We start from the raw sequence: 23,913 nt of genomic DNA on the forward strand, positions 1-23,913 counted from the left end.
GTATATAGTGAACTTAAAGAATGTAACCTAGTTCTGGCGACCCTGGTTCAAGTGCCAGTGTATTGCACTGTTACATGAACCCAGCCTTTAACAAGATCTGTTGCAGGCATGGTAATGACCCTGCAACCCTAGGCTGACAGTCCAGGGCAAGCTACCGACAATGCTTTAGTGCGACCTTGACATTTGACCTGCATATGTTAAAGGACAAGGCAAAGATAACAAACTTGATTAGACTTATATCATATTTATTACTAATCTAAATATAATATTTCTTACACAAGAACAGTTTCTATCGTTGTATTTACTGATATAATGCAGTCATCGCATGACTGAGACCATGAATTAACATAAAAGATTAAAAAGAAAATTGCCAAACAGGAATTAAACTGGAGAATATGCCACAAAGAAAAGACATTTGGTGACATTAATATGTGTATTTTTTTTTTAATAAACTGAAGGTATACCTAAGTACCAGCACTTTTTCATAAGTCTGGAAACAAACAGAAAAAAAATCATTGTATAAATACTGCCTGGTAATAGGACATATGTGATCTCAAAGTTATTTATTTCTATTTTGTTTTAAAGATACTTGATTATTATTATAAGGAAAAGCAACACAATAAATTTTGCTACCTTAAAAAAAATCAAATAAGCAATACATATTTCATGTGTAATATATATTAAAAAATTGACAGCTTAATAAAATAAGAAAACACAATGTTGAGGTATTACGAAAAATATGGCAAGAAAAAAGAAAATACGCGTAAAAAATAATAAAAGTTAAAGGGCTGTTTCACAATATCAATGTATAACGAAATGAACTATTTAAATACAGAACACAACACGAAATCAAAACTGTACTGGACACATCCTTTATATGTGCAAAACTTTCATGAAAATAGTTATATACATGAGAATACATTTTGCGGACTTGTATTTTTTAAAAACAACTTTCAAGTAACTGGTTTAAGAGGCTCTAATAATTCTGAGGTAAATACATACAGTTGAGAGAAAATTATGATTGTTCTTAACAATTAGCACTGAGTTCTTTTCTTAAGGAATTTTAAGGAAAAACAATGGCACACATTTATGGCTAAAAGAAAAAAAACAACTGTAATTAAGCCTTGTAAAAGAAATCAATGGCCTTAATGAACAAGTTTGATAATTCACAATTAATACAAACAAAGAACTGTAATTTTGAGTGATAAAATTCATGATGAATCTCTTTCGAGAAAAAATATGAAAAAGCGCAAATGTCAGTAAAAATACCCGATTTGATTTTTTGATGAAAAAATATTGCACAACACAGCCAAAGAAAAAAGCTGCAAGTGTAAAAATGTATATCAAATTAGTGTAGAAAGGTTTAAAAACATGAGAATAAGTGGTATCCAGTATACAATGGTAATATCTGAAATATAATGGTGGTAATATCCATCATAAAACAGTAATAGAATACAACCTACATTTTCTGCCAATGAAATTGCAGATAGGTAATCATGAAGTAATGGGCTTAATCATTAAGAATTTATACTTTCGCTGGTGACTAAAGGTCCACTTTTGCAATACAAACTGCCACTTATCTGATACAAACTCCATGTGTCAGATTTTGCGTGGACAATGTTTAAGCCAATGAGGTTGTATTCTAACCTGAAGTAGTATTTTAGTGATTAAGAAGGCTCTGTTCGCTAATCTCAGTCTGCCCATTCCTAATCATTAAAATGTTACTTCATGTTGTTCATATACTATTACATATATCAATCATTAATTTGTAATATCCATAATAAAATGTTAATATCCAATATAATCAAAAGGAAATATCCAAAAAATATTGATAATATCAATTATAATAAAATACTTAATTAACTGGTAATAACCACAATAAAATGGTAGTGTCTAAAATACAATGGTTATTTCCATAATATCTGTTACAAAATCGTAACATTTGATTGAAGGATTCCTACAAAGCTGCCGAAGACACCAACTGAAATTGTGTAGGGTTTGGTTTTACAGAGTGAAAAAATACAAAATGTAAATAATATGAGATTTCGATGGACATAATTTTTAAAGTATTATGTAATTATGTTCAATGGATTTAATGTTATTTTTTATAAATCAGATATGTTCAAACTTATCGATGCAATGATTCAAAGTGTCGTTGTTTATGTCTTAATTACAATGAGATGTATAATAAATTGTTAAGTGTTAGGCCCAAAATGCTTATGTAGCAGTTATTTAAAACTTGACGAGTTTGCAAAGTATTTTTTTATAAAATTAGTAATAAAATATTGTGACATTTAAGATGAAACAAGTTACCGATTTCTCTTCAATAGAACTATAATTGACACATGTATATAAACACAGGATGCTAAATCACTAACACATTATGAAGTCACTAACACATTATGAAGTCATAACACATTATGAAATCACTAACACATTATGAAGTCATAACACATTATGAAATCACTAACACATTATGAAGTCACTAACACATTATGAAGTCACTAACACATTATGAAATCACTAACACATTATGAAGTCACTAACACATTATGAAGTCACTAACACATTATGAAGTCACTAACACATTATGAAATCACTAACACATTATGAAGTCACTAACACATTATGAAATCACTAACACATTATGAAATCACTAACACATAATGAAGTAATAAATATGTACATCATGTACATTGTACAAAGAACAATACTATCCACAAGTAGGTCACGTATAACCATGTACCTTTTGAAGGCTGTTATTAAGTACGAACTCTTCAAAAGGTCAACAGGTTACACACTGAATAATGTAATCAATGAAATAGACACAGTGCAATACTAAAAAATCATACACATGTAGTTTCATGTTTTTATATTAATTTTTGCCTCAAAAAAATGTTATACACGTTATAAAAACACTCATGCAAGCTTAAAAATATTGAATCTTATCAACTATGGGCAACTAGGCATAATTGCATTGTTAAATAGCACCAAAATATCCAATGTTCATAATTAACACGTATGTTCCTTTCAAAAAAATATATTTCTTTTGGCCAGAGATATTGGTGTCCATTGAAATGAAGCCATCTTTTTCATAATAAAATATGCTTGGAAAGACTGCCAATTATGTCTCAAGCAAATGATAAAATTGTACACCACACACGCGCTTACTGTGAAAATGCAACTCATTAAGCAGTTTCACTGCAAATTGATTATCAAAATGTGCAAGTATATCCTCTTTTTATTTTTCAGAGCCAAAATGTGAAATAAATCTTTACATGTAACATGTTTCGTTTTTTTCAATATACACTATTCAGTTGAAGTAAAACATTCTGATATTTTAGCAACATTCAAGATAAAATGGGGAAAAAAGAGAAAAATATTCAAATACACATTTTAGCATCCTAACACAAAATAATGCATTCGTATTCACTTTTTTCACCTTTAACTGAACACCACAATAATAATTTCTTCCACACACCTTTGAAATTTGAGTGTGTCTATACATAGTGATCATATATACAATAACCAAACATTAATAAACATTTGATTGTAAAAAACACTGTATGATATATCATAAAACACTTTAACACAATAATTCTTCAAATATAACATATCTCCTAAAATTAACATAGTATCATAAATAATACTCTTGGAACACTTCAACAAATGTGCTCCAATTTTTGACGGAATCCAAAAACTCCGCAGAGTGACGGGGGATACTTGCAGGGTGACAACTTTGGTTTGTAAAGCAAGCATTGCTTTAAAATATTCTTCACTTTTAAATGAATTAGCTCCATTCATTTGAAACATACAACTAGCAGTAAACACACCAACAGCAATGAATTAAAGTCTCATGGGGTAATTTTGCAACACAGCACAGTTTTCAGGTTCTCTTTCACAGTAATAGTTTCATTTTCTATACACATGTCAATATGTTACAAGTTTAACAACCATTTACCCTTATGACATTTTCATGTAAAATATGTTATACAAACCATTGACTGAATTATCAGTACTTTTTCCCACCATTTTTGATTTCACTAAAATTAGGAACTTTAATTTATTATAATCTTTATACTAAAAAAAACAACTTTTGAACAAAGATCAGTCCTTAAAGCATTAAAACAAGCAAAGCTTGGTGAAAAAGCCTAAAACAAATATGAGATTGAATTTTGAAGCAGTATTATAACAGCCATGCATTTAAAAAATTACACTACAAACACACGCTTCATTTTATTTACTTGTGAGTATATACATGATTGTTCTTCAATGTCACAAACTTTTCATGTCACAGAAATTAATTGACATCCACACCACTTTTTTCTTCAAAAAGAATACCTTAAAATAATTTTTCTTTGTAAAAAATAAAACTGACTGTGAAATCGCTCCAATCGAAACACGTAAAACATGATGACTTACACATTTTCACCTATATAATAGCTTTCATGTCGTGGCGCTACCCTCGGTAAAGACCCCGGCACAAAGCCATTTATTCCCTGATTGAAAATCACTGACCCATGCTCATCATCAGAATAGCATTGCAGTTGTTGCAACTGTCGTTGCTGTTGTAGCTGTCTTTCATCATTATAATACTGCAATTGTTGCTGTTGTAGTTGCTGTTGTAGCTGCTGTTGTTGTTCTTGAAGTTGTCTTTCCCCCGCACTCTGGCGTCATAGTCAAACGGACGTTGACTTATACTGTGATTCTTCTTCACGTTGACAACACAACGCGATCGCTATGGCAACAAGTCCTGCCAATAACACTCCCCCGGCAACCGCCCCCACAATAATATACAATGTCCACACCCCTATCTCCCCTTCCTCAGTTGTCGTACTACTTGTCCCATTTCTCGCCCCCTGATCACCGACATTAAAAGTATCATTTTGGTCATCCTCAGCTTCAGGTTCCTTGTTACGCACGTTGCCAGGGTAATTGGGATCATTTGTGTCAATGAACTCGGGTGTTTCCCACTCATTGTTTCGGTTGTACACGAAGGTGTCGTCTGGATCGAAGGTGTTCGTGTTTGTGTTGTACAAGTTGTTTTGGTCGTACGGGTTTACATAGGGATCGTCAAAGTCGTTCCCTGAAATAACGCAAGTAAATATAATGCATGTTCTCAATACTGGCTAAATCTTTACCAATACTTGCACTCATAACTATTTCCTTAATAATTATGAAAACATGTACCGCAAATATTTACTGTAAGTTTATTCTCCTTTCAAATGTTTTGTTAATGACTACGATTGTCATTAAATTAATCAGAGGTAAAATCCGCACAGAAAGATTTTGATCACCAACTTAATTAACTTAAGAACATCAAAACGACTGATCATTTACACACTTAAGATACATTGTCAAAACTTCTGCAAATCATAGCATTAAACTATTGTCCAGGACGATTGTCCACTTTTTACAGGCTTTACATAGCTTGTAATATATATTCGTAATTTGTACTTCAGAAAAGCCACTATAACAATACCAAATTTTACTCTAGAGTATAAGGATTTATTACCAAGAAATTTATTGTGGCATACCATAGTTCGTATTCATGGTCTTGGAATAAGGTTTTTTCAGTTTTATCTTTTCCCCATGTGCTGTACATAGTATTCAGAGTTTCTACCTGATAGGTCTAACTACTTTACTCTTGCGAATTATATATCCTAGTATTAACAACAAATCTGGACACTTAATCAACTCACCTGTGCTTCCATACTTATATTCATCCGTCCCATAAACTTCATCGTAAAGAGATGTATCCTTGGCCTTTTCACGTTCCCTATCTTTCTTCTTGTTTTTCTTTTTCTTGTCCTTCTTTTTATCTTTCCTGTTCTTTTTCTTGTCTTTCTTTTTCTTCTTTTTGTCCTTTTCTCTCTCAGGTTCAGTGTCGAATATTGGGGGAGGTGGGGTGGTGGTTGTAGATGTGGTTGTGGCTGGAAAAGAATATGATGTCTCCAATATTTATTAAGAAAAAACAAAATATGGAATTAACAAACACAACAACCATCAAAGCCAGGCCCTAATTTCTCGAAACTTCATAATTCCCTTATAACAGGATTAAGCTAAGCTCACTATTTTTGTCTTTTAGTTATATGCATAATGTTTACTTCTTTTGAGTTTTTATGCTTTATATAGGAATAATCATTATGCTTGTCACAATAAACACATTTTTATTTATCAAAATCCAATTAAAATATGAACATTGTCTTATTGAAATACGCTACTTCAGCCTGTTAAGCTTAAGATGTTTCGAGAAATTTGGGCCTGACTGATAAGCATTGCTACATATGTGCCTTTTGTCAGTGGTATCATGTCTACAAAGTTCCATGTGAAAATATTTTTAAAGTTTTTGAGTTATTGCCATGCCATGAATGACGCCACAGCCACCAGGTACAATAAGGCTATGCCAACATATCAACCTTTTTCTTTCCAATCCTTAAAACAGATAAGCTAAAAATGTTCAAACTTGCCTGTCTGACAAGTTTTAGTATTTCAGAGGGCTATGATTGAAGGTAATGATTAATTCAAACTCCTGACACCAAAGCCACTGGAGGACATTTAAATTCAGGATGTTAGTCCACTTGTAGGTTAAGTGCTCATAATTAATTGCCCCAGGTAACTAAAAACAATTACCAATGCAAGTCACTGCCATGAGATCATCTGTGATGGTCTCAACATTTTGTTTCACGCATGGTACATACTAATTGCCAGTTGTTTTAATTTTTCAACTTATTTCTTAACAGCAAGAACAAAAAAATCATTAAATAATTTATAATGCAATATTAGAGGGACAAGACACAAGATGATACAATTACAAGAAAAAAAGAAAATTGTCAAAAACTTACATTAAATTGACTTCGCTGTGTACAACACCTTGAATCCTACTTACTGATTATCACATCGCTTACGACACATGCATCTTTCGCAAATTTTGCGCATTTTTCCAATATGAATTTTACTAGAATTCTACTACATAAATACCCGTAAGTTTAATATATTGTCGATATATTTATCTGTACTCATAAACAGATGAAAAAACTGGGAAACCATTATGTGCTTTTTTTAAACAGGGAAACTCAGCCGAGACAGCAGCATGATTGCTGCATTTATTCTTTTAATCATTAATCATGTAAAATTATGTATTATCGGCCCCCATCTAGCTCTCATTGACAATTCTAGGCTTGTTTTGAAATGATACTATTTGCATATTTTGAACCATCTTTAAGATATGTCAGTAGTCAATCATTAGAAAAGATAAACGCTACTCACTTGTTGTCGGTGTAGTGGTTGAAGGCGTGGTGGTTGTAGTAGTGGAAGTAGTAGTAGTACTCGTAGTAGATGTTGTTGATGTTGTTGATGTAGTAGTGCTAGTAGTAGTTGTAGTTTTCACCAGCACTGTCAGATACATGTGTTGATATTTTGAACCAAACTCGTTCCCGATCAGACACGTGTATTGTCCAGCATCAGCTACTGTTACATCGTGTAGGATTAAAATCTCAGGGCTCTCGTTTTCACTTTGTAGAAACTGCAAAAAAATACCCCCAAATCTTCTTAATCTATTCCAAATCTTTCTTGTTTGCATTTGTGTTTGTTTTTATCATGCCAGCCTGTATTTTTTTTTTAATTTCACTGAAACTCCAAAGAGGCTTTTTTATTTGAAAACCAGTTTGAAAATTCTACTTTAACAAATGAACAGGCATGAAACTGGAAGGAATGTTTATAAATCTATTTATGCATTATTTTAAAAATCTTCAACAGTGTGTCTCAGATATATACTAATAATTACATAAATAGTAAGAAACCATCTTACAGCAATAGTCGCAAGGAATCGATCTTGGGATCTTTTTGGCAAAAGACTGACAACAATATCTTGAAAGCACTTTGCCTCTTTTGTAACAAGCACTTACCCTAGTAACAAGCTCTTACCCTAGTAACAAGCACTTACCCTAGTAACAAGCTCTTACCCTAGTAACAAGCACCTACCCTAGTAACAAGCTCTTACCCTAGTAACAAGCACTTACCCTAGTAACAAGCTCTTACCCTAGTAACAAGCACTTAACCTAGTAACAAGCACTTACCCTAGTAACAAGTACTTACCCTAGTAACAAGCACTTACCCTAGTAACAAGCACTTACCCTAGTAACAAGCTCTTACCCTAGTAACAAGCACTTACCCTATGTGAAGGAGGATCATCTGGTATGATCATAAGCCACTGTATCCTGGCAGACCTGTCATTGAGCACACGACAGAAAAACTGGGCATTTTCTCCCTCGTAAATGGTCACATTGGATGATACGTTAACCTCCAATGGCCAGATCTTCTCTGAAAAGTCATAATTTTGATATAATTTTAATGCTTTACATATATACATATTTTATTTTTACATAACTAGTTGTTAAACAAGAGTGCTAACTGTTACAAAATAAGCCCATCTTAATTTTCATGGACACCAAGTTTGGTGATAATTGGTCATACATTAAGCCAAATTTAGAGAACTGACACTGAAAATATATTTTGCCATTCAAGGGTCATAACTCTGGAGTGACTGAGACGCTACAGCTGGTTATCGAACCTGATCGAGATATTCTGCCCATACACTTTCTGACCAAATTTGGTGATGGTAGGACAAGGCTTCTAATGTTATTGATCATTTCCCTGCCCTTGTATCTTTAACTTCATTATGTTCAATATTTCTCCTACGTGTACAACAAAACATTGCACCTACCCACAACATCCACCACGTAAGTAAACTCCACCTTCCCTTCGGTGTTTTGAGCAAGGCATGTGTAGTTACCCCGGTCCAATATCTGCAGTGCTGTAAACTTAAGGTTGATGCCCTTCATTCGGATCTGAAAAATAACAGATTTCTTTTATTGTAAATAGCTTCTAATATCTGTAATTTCAATAATACTGAGCTAAACAAAAACCCAGGAGTTTCAGGATAGTATTGCCTATTTTTTGATTTCCAAGTTGTGAACTACTCTCTTTTATAAAAAACAAACATAAGCCATTTGGATGTACAAGCCCATGTCCTTTCAACACTGGCTCAATCTTTACAGGGAAAGCTTACAGCTTAATTAAATGTATGCATTTTTCCACCACTAAAACAAGGGTATTTTAGCTATACACCACTAAATAATGTATAAAAAATATGCTGTATGAATTGCTCTGCCATATCTTTTTTGCATATAAAAAGTAAGAAATAGCTCAAGATCACTGCTATGTTACTATGCAACAAATTAATTTTGAATAAACCTTTGAAAAGGTTCTGATTCATGTCAAACAAAGATCATCACATCCCAACTTATTTTGTATAAATCATGAGTTTATAAATGAAATGTAACAGCATTTGCTTTTCTTTTTTCCACATGATGCCACTTGACAAAAACTGAGGCCTACCAAATTCATTAAATGAGCACCAGGTTCCAAATACTAAACCAACCTACCTGATAGGAAGACAGTGCCACAGGAAAACAAATATTATTCTCATTACAGTAATACCCTCGATTTCACCAATGAAAATCATGATGAAGAAGCATGATTTATATTTTCAAGCCAGCATAGAATTATTTTAGACTAATTTATTTCAGCTCAGTTATGAAGACAGCTCAATGCTGACATGAATCACTCTTGAGTCCGGTACCTGGATAGAAACCAGTACCATGTCCTTTTTAAGGGCCATGAAAAAGTACCATATATGTGTGGAATCGAAAGCACAACCCCTTGGGTGAGAGGCGGACACCTAAACCAGAACCATTTGTAACTACCTGGTTATAACTAATGAACTCAACAACGCAGAAGCTATCATTTCACCTGGCTCTTGAATCTTTATATCTTTGGGAATATGCATCTGCTTGACTCCTTCAGACCATATGATAGATAATGCACTTACTGTGGCAGAGATCATCCAAACACATAACTGCCCTGATCCATCATCAAGTATGCAAGCAATGAGCCATGAAGAAAACCATCTATCTGGGACTGCTATTTCTAGACCATAAAGAAAACGTTTTACTTAGGATCCTATTTTAAGACAACAGTTTCTTAATCCTATGAAATGTTCATCCAAGAATGTGCCTGTTGTGCATTTACCATGCAAATCATGTGACCATTAGCCAAACTAAATGGTACAGGGCCATGAGGTTGACCTAGCTCAATAACTCTGATGATTGCTGGGAAAAACATCAAAACACAAGAAAGAAATAAGACACCAATTACAAAGAACAGTTCCTAATGTGAACTGCAGAGAATTTGTTTCAAGCTGGGAGTGTCAGACAAGGATGGCATTTTTTTCTGTATAATTACAAACATAACAAGTATCAACAATGTATTTAAGTATTAATAATGTATTCAAGTATATAAGTATTAATTAGGATATTCAAGTATTAATTATGTATTGATGTATTTATGTATAAATTATGTATTTAAGTATAAATCATGTATTTATTATGTACCTGTATTCAAGTATTGATTATGTATTCAAGTATCAGTTATGTATCTAAATATAAATCATGCAGTTATACAGTAATTATGTATATATTATATATTTGTTCACCATCCTGAACAATATTGACACCTATTGTTTTGAGCACCACAAGCAGATATATCCATTTTTCTGAGATAAGCTGGTGAGTAACTTGAGAAATCCCTTAACAAGAGTGATGAGCCTTGACACACTGATGACCAGTGTAACTACTGACATGTATGCAAAGTTTCATGTTTATATCACTTAGTTATTGTTAAGATATTACCAACACTTCTTTGGTTGCATGCTGCCAATAAAATTAATGCTACTGACTTTTTTGTCAAAAACACAGGTGGGCTAATAAACTGAATATGACTAAACCCATCAATGAGGTATACGAACACTGTAGGAAAGTACATCATCAAGAAACATTAAGTTCTAGCAGTCTCTGGGGAGAGTATTTTCATGGAATGATGATGATGATGATGATGATGTGCTGCATAATCAAATAGCTATAATGTATTATAAAGACACTTTTCTGCATAACACTTAATAATGCATGCACTTACAAAATGCATCAACAGAAATTCTGAGACAGCTTGAAATAAAAGCTAGGATATATTTACTTTGTCTTTGCCTTAACCCTGATCTTTAGTCTTTATGTTAAATACATACTCTGTTTGTGTTCAATATTTAAAGCAACCAAGCTCAAATATTTTCAATTGTATAGCCATTATACTATGATACCTGTAAACAGTCAAGTTTTTAACCACATAAAAAGTTTGAGGTGTGGTAAAAAACAGCATAAATGTCGAGGCCTGGACAAAATATCTCACCCCACACTTCCAAGGGTATTAATAAGTGTACCGTACATGTTATAATAGATGTATCAGGTTTGTGTCAACTTGTGAATTGGTTGTTAACTATATTGGTTTAGTATAACCTTCTTATAGTTCGTTAGGGTAGTGGTTTACTGTGCAGTTATGATTTCAGAAAAAAATGAGCTTTTAAAATAAAGGATGGAGGGACTAAAGAAATAAGCTGATGATGTTGTTTTTACACTTGGTTAGGAGAAAGCATCGTTTATGTAGGGTAGGGCAAATACACAAGAAAAGAGTATACATCTATTAGGGTAAACACAACATATTCGGTACCATATGACCCTAAGTTTCACCTATGGAAAGCAACATCTGTTTTCTTCCAAAGTTCAAAACCAGCACTTCTTCCAGAAAACACTCACATTTAATGGCTCTTTAATTACGCAGATGCTCATAATTGTATCATTCTTGGAGCAAATAGATTTTTTTTCTTGCAAGCTTTGTCAGAAATAATCCCATTTTGTGTACAGGAGTTTTCAAGAGAAGTCTTTTTTCAGCTTTTTCTTTTTAAGAGAAATCATGTGGAAGTACAATATGTTTATTAAAAGAATTAATGAAATCGAGATGATTTGGGCTTCATTAGAAATCATACAAATGCTTTAAGTAAAATATTTCTTGACAAGTGAATTTTGAATGTTGTGAATAAGCAAGCAACAAAATATATCGTAAAACTATAATTAAATATATATATAAGGCGAGTGCCAATCTCTTTAATTACAAATTCAAATAAATGTAATGCAACCTCTCCTACCAACCTTTTCAGTTTTTTTTTTCTTCATATATTGCTCCCAAACAGCAAACTGTTCTATGTAAGATTAATTATGATATAGCTTAATATAGTTTAATGTCAAAGCTGATGGCAAACATCTCTACCTTTGTTATGAAATTGCTGAATATTGATTTGAAGAAAATTAAATTATGCATAATAATGCCAAGATGTCATCCCATTTCCAAGCAAGGTCCACAAACAACTTTAATACTTAACCTCAGAAACAACAAAAACCATGGTCACAAAACACCGGAGTATAATGAATAATAAAACCTCCAAATAAAGCAAATCCTGAGTCTCCTTGCATCCTTTATAAGTGTCCTTTCTGCCAATTTCTACCACTATATTAGGATCAGACCAACAACTGACAGCATTTCTGGACAATTGTTTGTGTTTGGGCTTAAAAGGCTGGCTTTGATGGAATTATTTGGCATAGAGTATACTTCTTTATTTCCAAGTTGTCACTGGTAAAAAGATCAATATTTGTGGCTAACAAATTGATTCTGGTAATGTCAGACTAATTTTAGAGTAATTTGTCATATTATAGGGTTCTCTTTTTTAAATATAGACATGAATACCTGTTGAGTGCCATACCTTTGTGAGTGCAAACAAATCATTTTTGAGATCAATGTTTGAGCAATAAACAAGAACCAGGCCCAAATTTCTCGAAACTTCTTAAGCTTAACAGGCTTAAGTAGCTTATTTCAATTAGCCCAAATACATATTGAAAATGGATTTTGATAAATGAGAAATGGTTTATTCTGATAATTATACAGATTGTTCCTACTTAATTTCTAAAAATTCTTGAAGAAGTAAATATAACACATTTTATAGAACAACAAAAATAGTGAGATTAGCTTAATCCTGTTATAAGGGACTTACGAAGTTTCGAGAAATTGGGGCCAGATCATTTTTAACAGTCCATTAATTAAGGGGCATGACTAAACAATAAGTAATCAATACTGATGTCAATACCAGGATCTGTTGCTATGACAATACAAGGATCTGTTTCTATGACAATACCAGGACCTGTTGCTATGACAATACCAGGACCTGTTGCCATGAAAATACCAGGACCTGTCGCTTTGATAATGCCAGGACCTGTTGCTTTGACAATACAAACACCTGTTGCTATGGCAATACCAGGATCTGTCACTTTGACAATAACCAGGACATGTTGCTATGACAATAACAGGACCAGTTGCTTTGACAATAACCAGGACCTGTTGCTACGACAATAACCAAGACCTGTTGCTTTGACAATAACCAGGACCTGTTGCTATGACAATAACAGGACCAGTTGCTTTGACAATAACCAGGACCTGTTGCTACGACAATAACCAAGACCTGTTGCTTTGACAATAACCAGGACATGTTGCTATGACAATAACAGGACCTGTCACTTTGACAATAACCAGGACATGTTGCTATGACAATAACAGGACCAGTTGCTTTGACAATAACCAGGACCTGTTGCTACGACAATAACCAAGACCTGTTGCTTTGACAATAACCAGGACCTGTTGCTATGACAATAACAGGACCAGTTGCTTTGACAATAACCAGGACATGTTGCTTTGACAATAACCAGGACATGTTGCTTTGACAATAACCAAGACCTGTTGCTTTGACAATAACCAGGACCTGTTGCTTTGACAATAACCAAGACCTGTTGCTTTGACAATAACAGGACCTGTTGCTTTGACAATAACAGGACCAGTTGCTTTGACAATAACAGGACCAGTTGCTTTGACAATAACCAGGACATGTTGCTTTGACAATAACCAAGACCTGTTGCTTTGACAATAACAGGACCTGTTGCTTTGACAATAACAGGACCAGTTGCTTTGACAATAACAGGACCTGTTGCTACGACAATAACCAAGACCTGTTGCTTTGACAATAACCAGGACCTGTTGCTATGACAATAACAGGACCAGTTGCTTTGACAATAACCAGGACATGTTGCTTTGACAATAACCAGGACATGTTGCTTTGACAATAACCAAGACCTGTTGCTTTGACAATAACCAGGACCTGTTGCTTTGACAATAACCAAGACCTGTTGCTTTGACAATAACAGGACCAGTTGCTTTGACAATAACCAGGACCTGTTGCTACGACAATAACCAAGACCTGTTGCTTTGACAATAACCAGGACCTGTTGCTATGACAATAACAGGACCAGTTGCTTTGACAATAACAGGACCAGTTGCTTTGACAATAACCAGGACATGTTGCTTTGACAATAACCAAGACCTGTTGCTTTGACAATAACCAGGACCTGTTGCTTTGACAATAACAGGACCAGTTGCTTTGACAATAACCAGGACATGTTGCTTTGACAATAACCAAGACCTGTTGCTTTGACAATAACCAGGACCTGTTGCTATGACAATAACAGGACCAGTTGCTTTGACAATAACCAGGACCTGTTGCTACGACAATAACCAAGACCTGTTGCTTTGACAATACAAACACCTGTTGCTATGGCAATACCAGGATCTGTCACTTTGACAATAACCAGGACATGTTGCTATGACAATAACAGGACCAGTTGCTTTGACAATAACCAGGACATGTTGCTATGACAATAACCAAGACCTGTTGCTTTGACAATAACCAAGACCTGTTGCTTTGACAATAACCAGGACCTGTTGCAATGACAATAACCAGGACCTGTGGCTATGACAATACCAGGATCTGTTGCTATGACATTACCAGGACGTGTTGCTATGACAATACCAGGATCTGTCACTTTGACAATAACCAGGACGTGTTGCTATGACAATACAAGGACCTGTTGCTTTGACAATAACCAGGACCTGTTGCTTTGACAAAACTAGGATCTATTACTATGACAATACAAGGACCTGTTGCTATGACAAAACCAGGATCTATTACAATGACAATACCAGGACCTGTTGCTTCGACAAAACCAGGATCTATTACTATGACAATACCAAGACTTGTTGCTTTGACAATACATATGAACAAGAGGTCCAAAAGGGCGCATGACTCTTGTGGTCATTTTCAATCCAGAGCATGTACTTTTGAGTAATAGGCAACAAATATATAGTTCGGTTTTAGTGTTTGGGTTAGCTGAAAACGCTGCACGTTCAACATCTGAGGACAGGAAGTGTTGTAAGCAGATTAGTTGCATGAACTATTTTGATATTTGCCAAGTAAAGGTAATCTGAGGGTAAGAAATATTTGCTTTTAAAACTGTACTCATCATCAAAATTTCATTTCTCTAGCCTTAAAAATAAAAAGTCGGCCAAAGTCAAGGACATCCGAGGACAACATTAATGCTTGTTTGCAAAACCGTTCACATGGTCAAAATTTCATTACAGTAGCTTTAAAAATTAATAAGTAAGTCAAAAGGGGTGGGGCCAGCTTTTGCCCAAGGGCCATTATTTCAAATGTTTTCAATTGCATCATATGATGCTTCCAGGCCAGGGCTTTTTCTATAGTACCCACGGGTCCGACTATCGGATCCATTCCCAAAGCAAAAGACAAGATATTTTTCCCAATCTTCAGAAAAAAATCCCAATCAAAATTAAAAAAAAAAAAAAAAAAAAAAATAAGTCTTTTTACATGTACTGGATCATTATCAACATCATATCAATTATGTGATGTAAAGTTTTTTTGATAATTGAATTCGGAAATAATTGATTTTCATCACATTCAGATATCTGTATGAAATATTATCTGTCACGATTGATTTATTGCAATAAATATTTACACCCAAGGATTGATATTTCAGCCATTTTGGGTCTTTTAAAGAGAAATAAACTAATAAAAAAACATTTCCTAATTTGCTGGAAACTAGACAGCTATTTCTTTGAACTGTAAAATTTCCCAATTTCGGCATTTTCACAACGCAAAATTTCCCAAAATGTCTAGGGTCTTTTTCCCAAATTGGGCAGAAAAAGCCCTGGCTCCACAACAAATATCAAAGGTATGGGCCTTGTGATTTGAAACAAGAAGATTTTGAAAATATTTCTTAAATAAGTCTCTAGGAAAATTGTGACACCCAAGGCAGTGCCAGTTTTGACACAAGGGGCATAATTTGAACAACCACTTGCGGGACAATATCCGGAGGGGGGGGGGGGGCAGTAATGATCCCAGGGGCATAATTTGAACAAACATTCACAAGCAATTGCGATTTACATATACACTTGGCTAAAAATAGACTTCGCTCATGTAGTCTTGGCTAAAAATAGACTTAGCTTAAAATAGCATTTCTTATACTTTCAAGACCCATAATCCAGGCATGCATGGGCAAATCTGGCTGCTTTTCAAAAAGAACCGAGCTCTAATGGATATCTAAATACTGTACAAGTTTCATCGAGATACAATCAAAACTGAAGACTGTATCGTGTTCACAAGCTAGTGTTTACACAATAGCATTTTTTTATACTATCAAGGGCCATAATCTAGGCATGCATAGTCGGATCTCGCTAGTTTTCGAAAGGAACCGAGCTCTAATGGATATCTAGATACTGTACAAGTTTCATCGAGATAAAATCAAAACTGAAGACTGTATCGTGTTCACAAGCTAGTGTTTACACAATAGCATTTTTTTATACTATCAAGGGCCATAATCTAGGCATGCATGGGCGGATCTGGCTGGTTTTCGAAAGGAATCGAGCTCTAATGGATATCTAGATACTGTACAAGTTTCATCGAGATACAATCAAAACTGAAGACTGTATCGTGTTCACAACCAATTGTTTACACAATAGCATTATTTTATACTATCAAGGGCCATAATCTAGGCATGCATGGGCGGATCAGGCTGGTTTTCGAAAGGAATCGAGCTCTAATGGATATCTAGATACTGTATGAGTTTCATCGAGATACAATAAAAACTGAAGACTGTATCGTGTTCACAACCAATTGTTTACAGACGCACGGATGCACGAACGCACATACTACGTACACATTACCATCGCATAAGCTCTTCTGGCCTTTGGCCAGTAGAGCTAAAAACAACAGACAAGCAAAGAATTACAATAATATTCTGTATCACAATAATATTCTGTTTTACATTTAACATGATATTTTAAGTACTAAGAATTTCATTCCATTTAAATTTAAATTGTCTGGAACAGAACAACATTATTCTTCATCAATGATCCTGAGAGGCAATTCATACTCTCAGAAATGAAGACAGTTGAAAAATGGCTGTCAATCTGTCCAAGATCAACCATGACAAAATACATCAGTCTTAGATCCAATAACGGCTCCAAAAACAAATTTCAGATCAAGAACTTGCTTTTTACTGCACTAGAATAAATAAACAGATAGATTCTGCCATGATAATGTCTTTGATCAGACAGAGACACTTTTATTTGTCCATTTATCAAACCCATGGACTTAGATTTCCAATTTCAAATGGAGCCAAAGATATGTGGTCAGATTGACCTGTATGATAGGGGAAGAATATCGATGTAATTTTGAGATTTATGTTCTTCTGGTAAAACCTTTATTATTGAAATAATAACAGACACAACAAATCTCCTGTGTTTTCTTTCAATATCCCAATATGTTGCCTTAAGAAAGGGCACCAGGTACTTGAAGTGTGGCTCATTATGGTTGTGGAAGATAATGTATTGGCTGGCATGATAGATTTGACCTTTTCCCACATTTTATCCCACTAATACCTAGACTTCACTCTCCATTTCCTTGACATGACAATTTTAACTTTCCCCCTCATATCTGACCCCTTATGTACACATTTAAATTATGGCCCTTAAAACCAACCTCATTTATCAACCTGGGCAGGAATGTTTCATTATCCTTGAACGGATTTATGTCAGGTTTAAGCCAACCTTTTGCATGACACCACAGATTCAACTTTTCCCCCTGACCTACCCCTAGTGTACATATTTATGACCCTTCAATTAACCTACCTTACCTTTCTAGTCATATAGCAGGACATGAGTGTTTCAACTTTTTCATCATTTTTGACCCCCTTTTATACACAATTATGACCGCTAAAACCTACCTCAGGATACATTATACCTATTAATTGCTGCTAAAATCTACTTTATCGGTCCATGGAAGAGCGGCTCACTGTCCTTTACTGAGTCATTTAAGGTATTGGCTGTACTTTTTTATGACAAGAGTTTATCATCAATTTCAATGTTTTCTTTCATTTCTAACCTGTATTCAAAACCTTTCATTATGGCCCCTTAAAAGCCTACCTCACTATTTGTGGCCCCAAAAACCTACCTCACAAGTCCTAGGAAAGAGTAGCTAGTTATCCTTGTACCACACTATGACATGTTTTGGCCCAGCCCATCTACACATTTAAATTATGGCCCCTTTTTGTGACCCCCAAAACCTACCTCACTAGTCCTAATGGCTCATTATCCTTGTACCACACTATGACAGGTTTTGGCCCTGCTAATCTACACATTTAAATTATGGCCCCTATTTGTGACCCAAAAAACCTACCTCACTAGTCCTAGGAAAAAATGGCTCGTTATCCTTGTACCAAATTATGTCAGGTTTTGGTCGTCCCTTTGCGGGACATGACAGTTTCAGCTCATTTCCTTCCATCTCGCTCTTCTGGTACACGTTCAAATATGGATCGGAGTCCTCCTTCCATTCTGGGCCTTCTGAAAAGATGGGAGAACGAAACTATATATATATACGGAGTAATGACTGTCTTGTTCTATTAGCTATCACAATGAAGAAATCATGGCAGGCTATGACGATACTGTTATTGAAAATATCTTGATTATATTTAATAAAAATATTAAAGAGATTTTTTTTTTTTTCCCCCAATTAACACTAATTTAAGTAGTTCTTATGAAAGAAGCCTGTGAATCATGATCTCAAAACACACCTGGGCTGACTTTCTTTTTAAATGAGTTAAAATTCTTATCCACATTGGCATTTATTTCCTATCAGCTGTGATACTTACTGAAATACAATAGTTCTTTTAACATCATTACCTAAGTTATTTGCATATTTTGGTATTAAATTACTTAAACAGAAGCTGATATGATGTTTTTGTCGTTAGACTACAACTATATCAAGGTGATTATGGTAGGTAACTGAATGACAGCATCTGTAATGGAAACTTTAAAAACTGTTATCCTTCTGTGTCTGCCATGCTCCACAATTAGAAAGGGTGAGAGCAGTCTGGTGACTTGTGCTGTAGATGTCTGCCTCTTTCCCAAAAGGTCTGGAGTTTGAGTCTCCAATACATTTTCTGGGTCTCTAAAGACTTAATATATATATACTTAGTCACAACCTGCGCCACTGGAACCAGCAGGCTCTTTTCTGCCCATCTCATCTGGGTCACTGGAAGGAGTACTACCTAGATCATTAGTGGGAGTTACTACCCAAGCCATTACAACCTGGGTCACTAGAGGGAGTTACTACCTGGGTCACTAGAGGGAGTTTCTACCGGGTCACTAGAGGGAGTCACTAGTTGGGTCACTAGAGGGAGTTTCCACCGGGTCACTAGAGGTAGTTTCTACCAGGTCACTAGAGGGAGTAACTACCTGGGTCACTAGAGGAAGTTTCTACTGGGTCACTAGAGGGAGTCACTACCTGGGTCACTAGAGGGAGTTACTACATGGGTCACTAGAGGGAGTTATAACCTGGGTCACTAGAGGGAGTTACTACCTGGGTCACTAGAGGGAGTTACAACCTGGGTCACTAGAGGGAGTTTCTAACTGGGTCACTAGAGGGAGTTACTACCTGGGTCACTAGAGGGAGTTACTAACTGGGTCACTGGAGGGAGTTACTGAGTCACTAGAGGGAGTTGCTACCTGGGCCACTGGAGGTAGTTACTACCTAGGTCACTAGAGGGAGTCACTAACTTGGTCACTAGAGGGAGTAACTACCTGGGTCACTAGAGGGAGTAAATACCTGGATCACTAGAGGGGAATGCTGTGTGAATCACTAGAGGGAGTTACTACCTTGGTCACTAGAGGGAGTAACTACATGAATCACTTGGAGCTACTTAATCTGGCTCTTTACAACCAGTTTAAACCTGAATCACTAGAACATTAGTTATTTATATATAACCATATATGGTTCAGGAACAGCCTGAACAGTGAGTGACTCATAACAAATTATGGTTGTCCTCACATGCAAAGCAAAACATATTATATAAGAATTGAAAACTAGTATGTGTAAGGAATTAAACAGTCCATGAACATGTCATATCATTATATAATTATTGTTGTTATTATTAATGTGTCATATGAATTTAAACTTAATTATGTTCATAACAAGAACATCTTGTACAATAAAAGGAAACCACTTCAAACAGCCAGACCTAGGCTTATCAGTAAGTGTGAAGGCTTTACAACCAGTTTTATAGTTAAATTAACTTCAAGATGGAAACTACACTTGAAATCAAAGGGCTTAATGTGCTTTATATAGTTCATGTTTTAAAGTAATGGTCTGTGTAGCATTTATGGGTTCAGGTTGGTGATTTATACAGTGGAATTCATCAAAGGTAGAGAAAGTATAGGCATATGTGTAAGTGTGTTCAACTCCTCACATATTTTAAGGTATATATTTTTCAAAATTTTGGCCCAAAATTGTTAAGATACAAAAACAAACTCACTGGCGAATCATGTGTTACCTGAGAAGGCTTATTACTCCTCACTTAAATTGTCATTTTATAATTGTTGATCATTGGAGGAAAAAGCAAGCATTCACTTGCCCTGCTCTTGCCATAATTATTTTGCTATTTAAATGGCAGTATTTTTCTTGAATTAAAATAATTGAAGCGCAAATATCAATGTAAAGGACATCCTATATAGCTGGTAGACAAATCCATTCTAATGTTCTGGCTATAACTCAATTGTAACAACCCACATAAAGTCTCATTTCTAGGACCTACTTTTTTCTTGTTCCTAATTAGGCACAATGTATCATGTCATTTCGAGAAACATTTTACACATCCCCTAGGTCTGAAACTGTACTGCCTTATTACATTGTGTTATGTGGGCTATAATGGACGTTTTCTGTCACCATCAAGTTTGATCATCATACAAAATGGGGCCTTTAGGATCAACCTTTTAGTATAATCATGTTAAACTGGAAGTAAATCTCAGAAAGTATGAATACTTTATTGGCACCATACATAAGTGCGCCTCTTACAGAACAAGACTTCGTTGATGTCAATAAGAAGCAGTTGTCATGTAATAGCTATGGATGGTTTGCTTTCATGTTTTATTCATAATCGCTGACATCTTTATTCATTGTTGGCTTAAAGTGACTGAACAAAAAGACCAGCTTACAGCAATGTGGAAATCATAATTCTAATCTTCAGCATTAATTTTACTCCTAAAGGAATCTGCAAATATTGCAAGTTTCTGTTCGCTTCCCTGTACTCCTCAGGGAAACTCTACATGCAGGGATTCAAATTAAATTTCCTACTGGAAGTAAATCTCAGAAAGTATGAATACTTTATTGGCGCCATACATAAGTGCGCCTCTTATAGAACAAGACTTTGTTGATGTCAATAAGGAGCAGTTGTCATGTAATAGCTATGGATGGTTTGCTGTCATGTTTTATTCATGATTGCTGACATCTTTATTCATTGTTTGCTTAAAGTGACTGGAACAAAAAGACCAGCTTACAACAATGTGGATATCATAATTCTAATCTTCAGCATTAATTTTACTCCTAAAGGAATCTGCAAATATTGCAAGTTTCTGTTCGCTTCCCTGTACTCCTTAGGGAAACTCTACAGGGATTCAAATTTAATTTCCTACTGGAATTTTTTATCAAAATTAAGCACAATTAAAATCATGCAAGTATTAAGGGAAGCATGTTCTGCCAATTTTTGGCTGCTCATTATTGTACATGTATTTCAACCTGATTCAGAAGATAAATCAGAAACAATTTTATCCAATCTACCATAAAATCTGTCTGAATCTTTGTATATACCTCCGAAAAAGATATTGAATGATGACCTCACACTAAGCAAAATACACAAAGATAAATTCAAGATAAACATGGGGGCCTTTGTCCCAAACCCAGCCCAAATTTTACCATGTGGTCCATGTTACCAGATGGGCTTATTTGTGGATCAGCTTCCTGTAATGTTTAATCCTGCAAACAAACTCTTGTAAACAAGACACCTCATCTGAAAAACCAATTATTAACACAAATATACCCAGGTCAGACGCTAATATATATACAAGATAGGATCAACTCCTAACCTGAAACAAGAAAGCTGTGATGTTGACATGTTTAAGCATTTGTTGTGCCTTTTAAATTGATTTGCCAAATTCTAAATCATCTCAAAGATTTTTATCTCTTGCTTTCCTGCTGGGAATAAATTGATTACATAAAACAAGTTCTTAAAATAAATCAAAGAATTAGATTGATATTATTGAGAATGATTTACTGACAGTGAACTGGCAACAGGGTCTATGCTTAGTGCAACAGGAGCGCCACAACTTTCATAGTAACATAATAAAAAAGATGGCACTTCTAAGATGATTAAATTTAGAGAGTTAGATGTTTAGAGATTAACTTACTGTTTGCAGTGATCAGGGTCCCACAGAAGACTGTATACAGGGCCAATGCCAGGTAGGAGTGCTCTTGCAAGCTCATGACTGACCCTGATGAAAATGTTGTCTGCTTCTGCAGAACTTAAGTCCTCAGAATATTGGTTTCCTCCTACATCAAGCTTTTCCTGAAAAGACAAGTAAGATTGGATGAAATATTTAATTTAAATGCAAATGATCTGTGTACTATTTCATTATTAATTCCATTAAGATACTCTCCTCTGATGATTTTCTGAAATATCTTATCAAATACAAGAGTTTTATTCAGATTTGATACAGATAAATTTGCTTTCAAATGTCATAAGCATGTTATTTCTGTTGGCAGGATATAAACGGAGAGTTTCTAAATAAGGAAGACTCTAAATCAAAGACAAAACGGCTTATTATTTGCCTGTCAGCATTTCTAAATGTAACAACACTATTTTTGGCATCAAGCATCACATTTAAATCCTCCTCCATAATAGGCCTGACATTCTGACAGAAAGAAATTAAAGAATAATCAATCGCATATTCAATACTCTCCAAACAAATCAATTTATCATTCCATACCAGAGTCCAATGCATCACATAATCCCTCAAAATGTCAACTTAAAATGAATACAGAATGAAGAAAACAGGAAACATTAACTGGAGCAATCAACACAAAATTTCTTGATCAACTTTTCAATAAATCTTTTTCTGGGGGCCTGTTTAGGACAGAATCAATAGGAAAGGCTAGCAATTGGACGATAATCCATAACTTAATTAGGTCCAAACAGGGAATAACTCCCCACTGGCAAGCGAAAATATGGGCCTGAACATCAATATTGCAGGGCCTTAACAAGTTTGTCACAGGTTTTTTCTCCTCCAAATAATCAACTTTGAATAATGCGGGATGGACAAATATTGTCTGCCAAACACTAACACCACTAGCGGATCCAAGGGGGGGGGGGGGGCGCACCCGGCGCACGCCCCCCCTAAAATTCCCGGAGCTTACATGTTCTTTGGTATGGAAACAATAAAATATACTATATTTTCCTATTTTTTCTTCGCTCGCTTCGCTCGCGTATCTTTATACAACATTGCCTTTTGAGATGTACTCGTACACAACACAGAGTGCACGCAATTTAAACGTTCCCGCCTTCCCTTACTGTAATAATTCGGCACTATATAACATGATCATGTTGATGCGCCGTAAAACCCATACAAACAAACACATCAGTCAATTAATTTCCTTTGGGTACATTTATTCGACATTCATTGTGT

At 35.0% G+C, this 23,913-nt stretch overlaps 1 protein-coding gene across 4 annotated transcripts in view; it reads right to left on the bottom strand.

The window, feature by feature from the left end:
- Positions 1-228: 228 nt before the first annotated feature.
- Positions 229-23,913, bottom strand: part of LOC128231579 (immunoglobulin superfamily member 10-like) — a 45,746-nt gene continuing 22,061 nt past the window's right edge. For all 4 annotated transcript variants that reach the window (XM_052944588.1, XM_052944597.1, XM_052944605.1 and 1 more), the window contains 7 exons: positions 22,639-22,796; positions 18,578-18,741; positions 8,726-8,849; positions 8,174-8,322; positions 7,270-7,525; positions 5,703-5,933; positions 229-5,086 (listed from right to left, as the gene is read on the bottom strand). In XM_052944588.1, the coding sequence (XP_052800548.1) occupies positions 4,680-5,086; positions 5,703-5,933; positions 7,270-7,525; positions 8,174-8,322; positions 8,726-8,849; positions 18,578-18,741; positions 22,639-22,714 (1,407 nt within the window). In that variant the 5' untranslated portion in view covers positions 22,715-22,796 and the 3' untranslated portion in view covers positions 229-4,679. The remainder of the gene's footprint in view (positions 5,087-5,702; positions 5,934-7,269; positions 7,526-8,173; positions 8,323-8,725; positions 8,850-18,577; positions 18,742-22,638; positions 22,797-23,913) is intronic.

Source organism: Mya arenaria, chromosome 1 (genome assembly GCF_026914265.1).
Source record: "Mya arenaria isolate MELC-2E11 chromosome 1, ASM2691426v1".
In the NCBI taxonomy this organism is placed as follows: Eukaryota; Metazoa; Mollusca; class Bivalvia; order Myida; family Myidae; genus Mya; species Mya arenaria.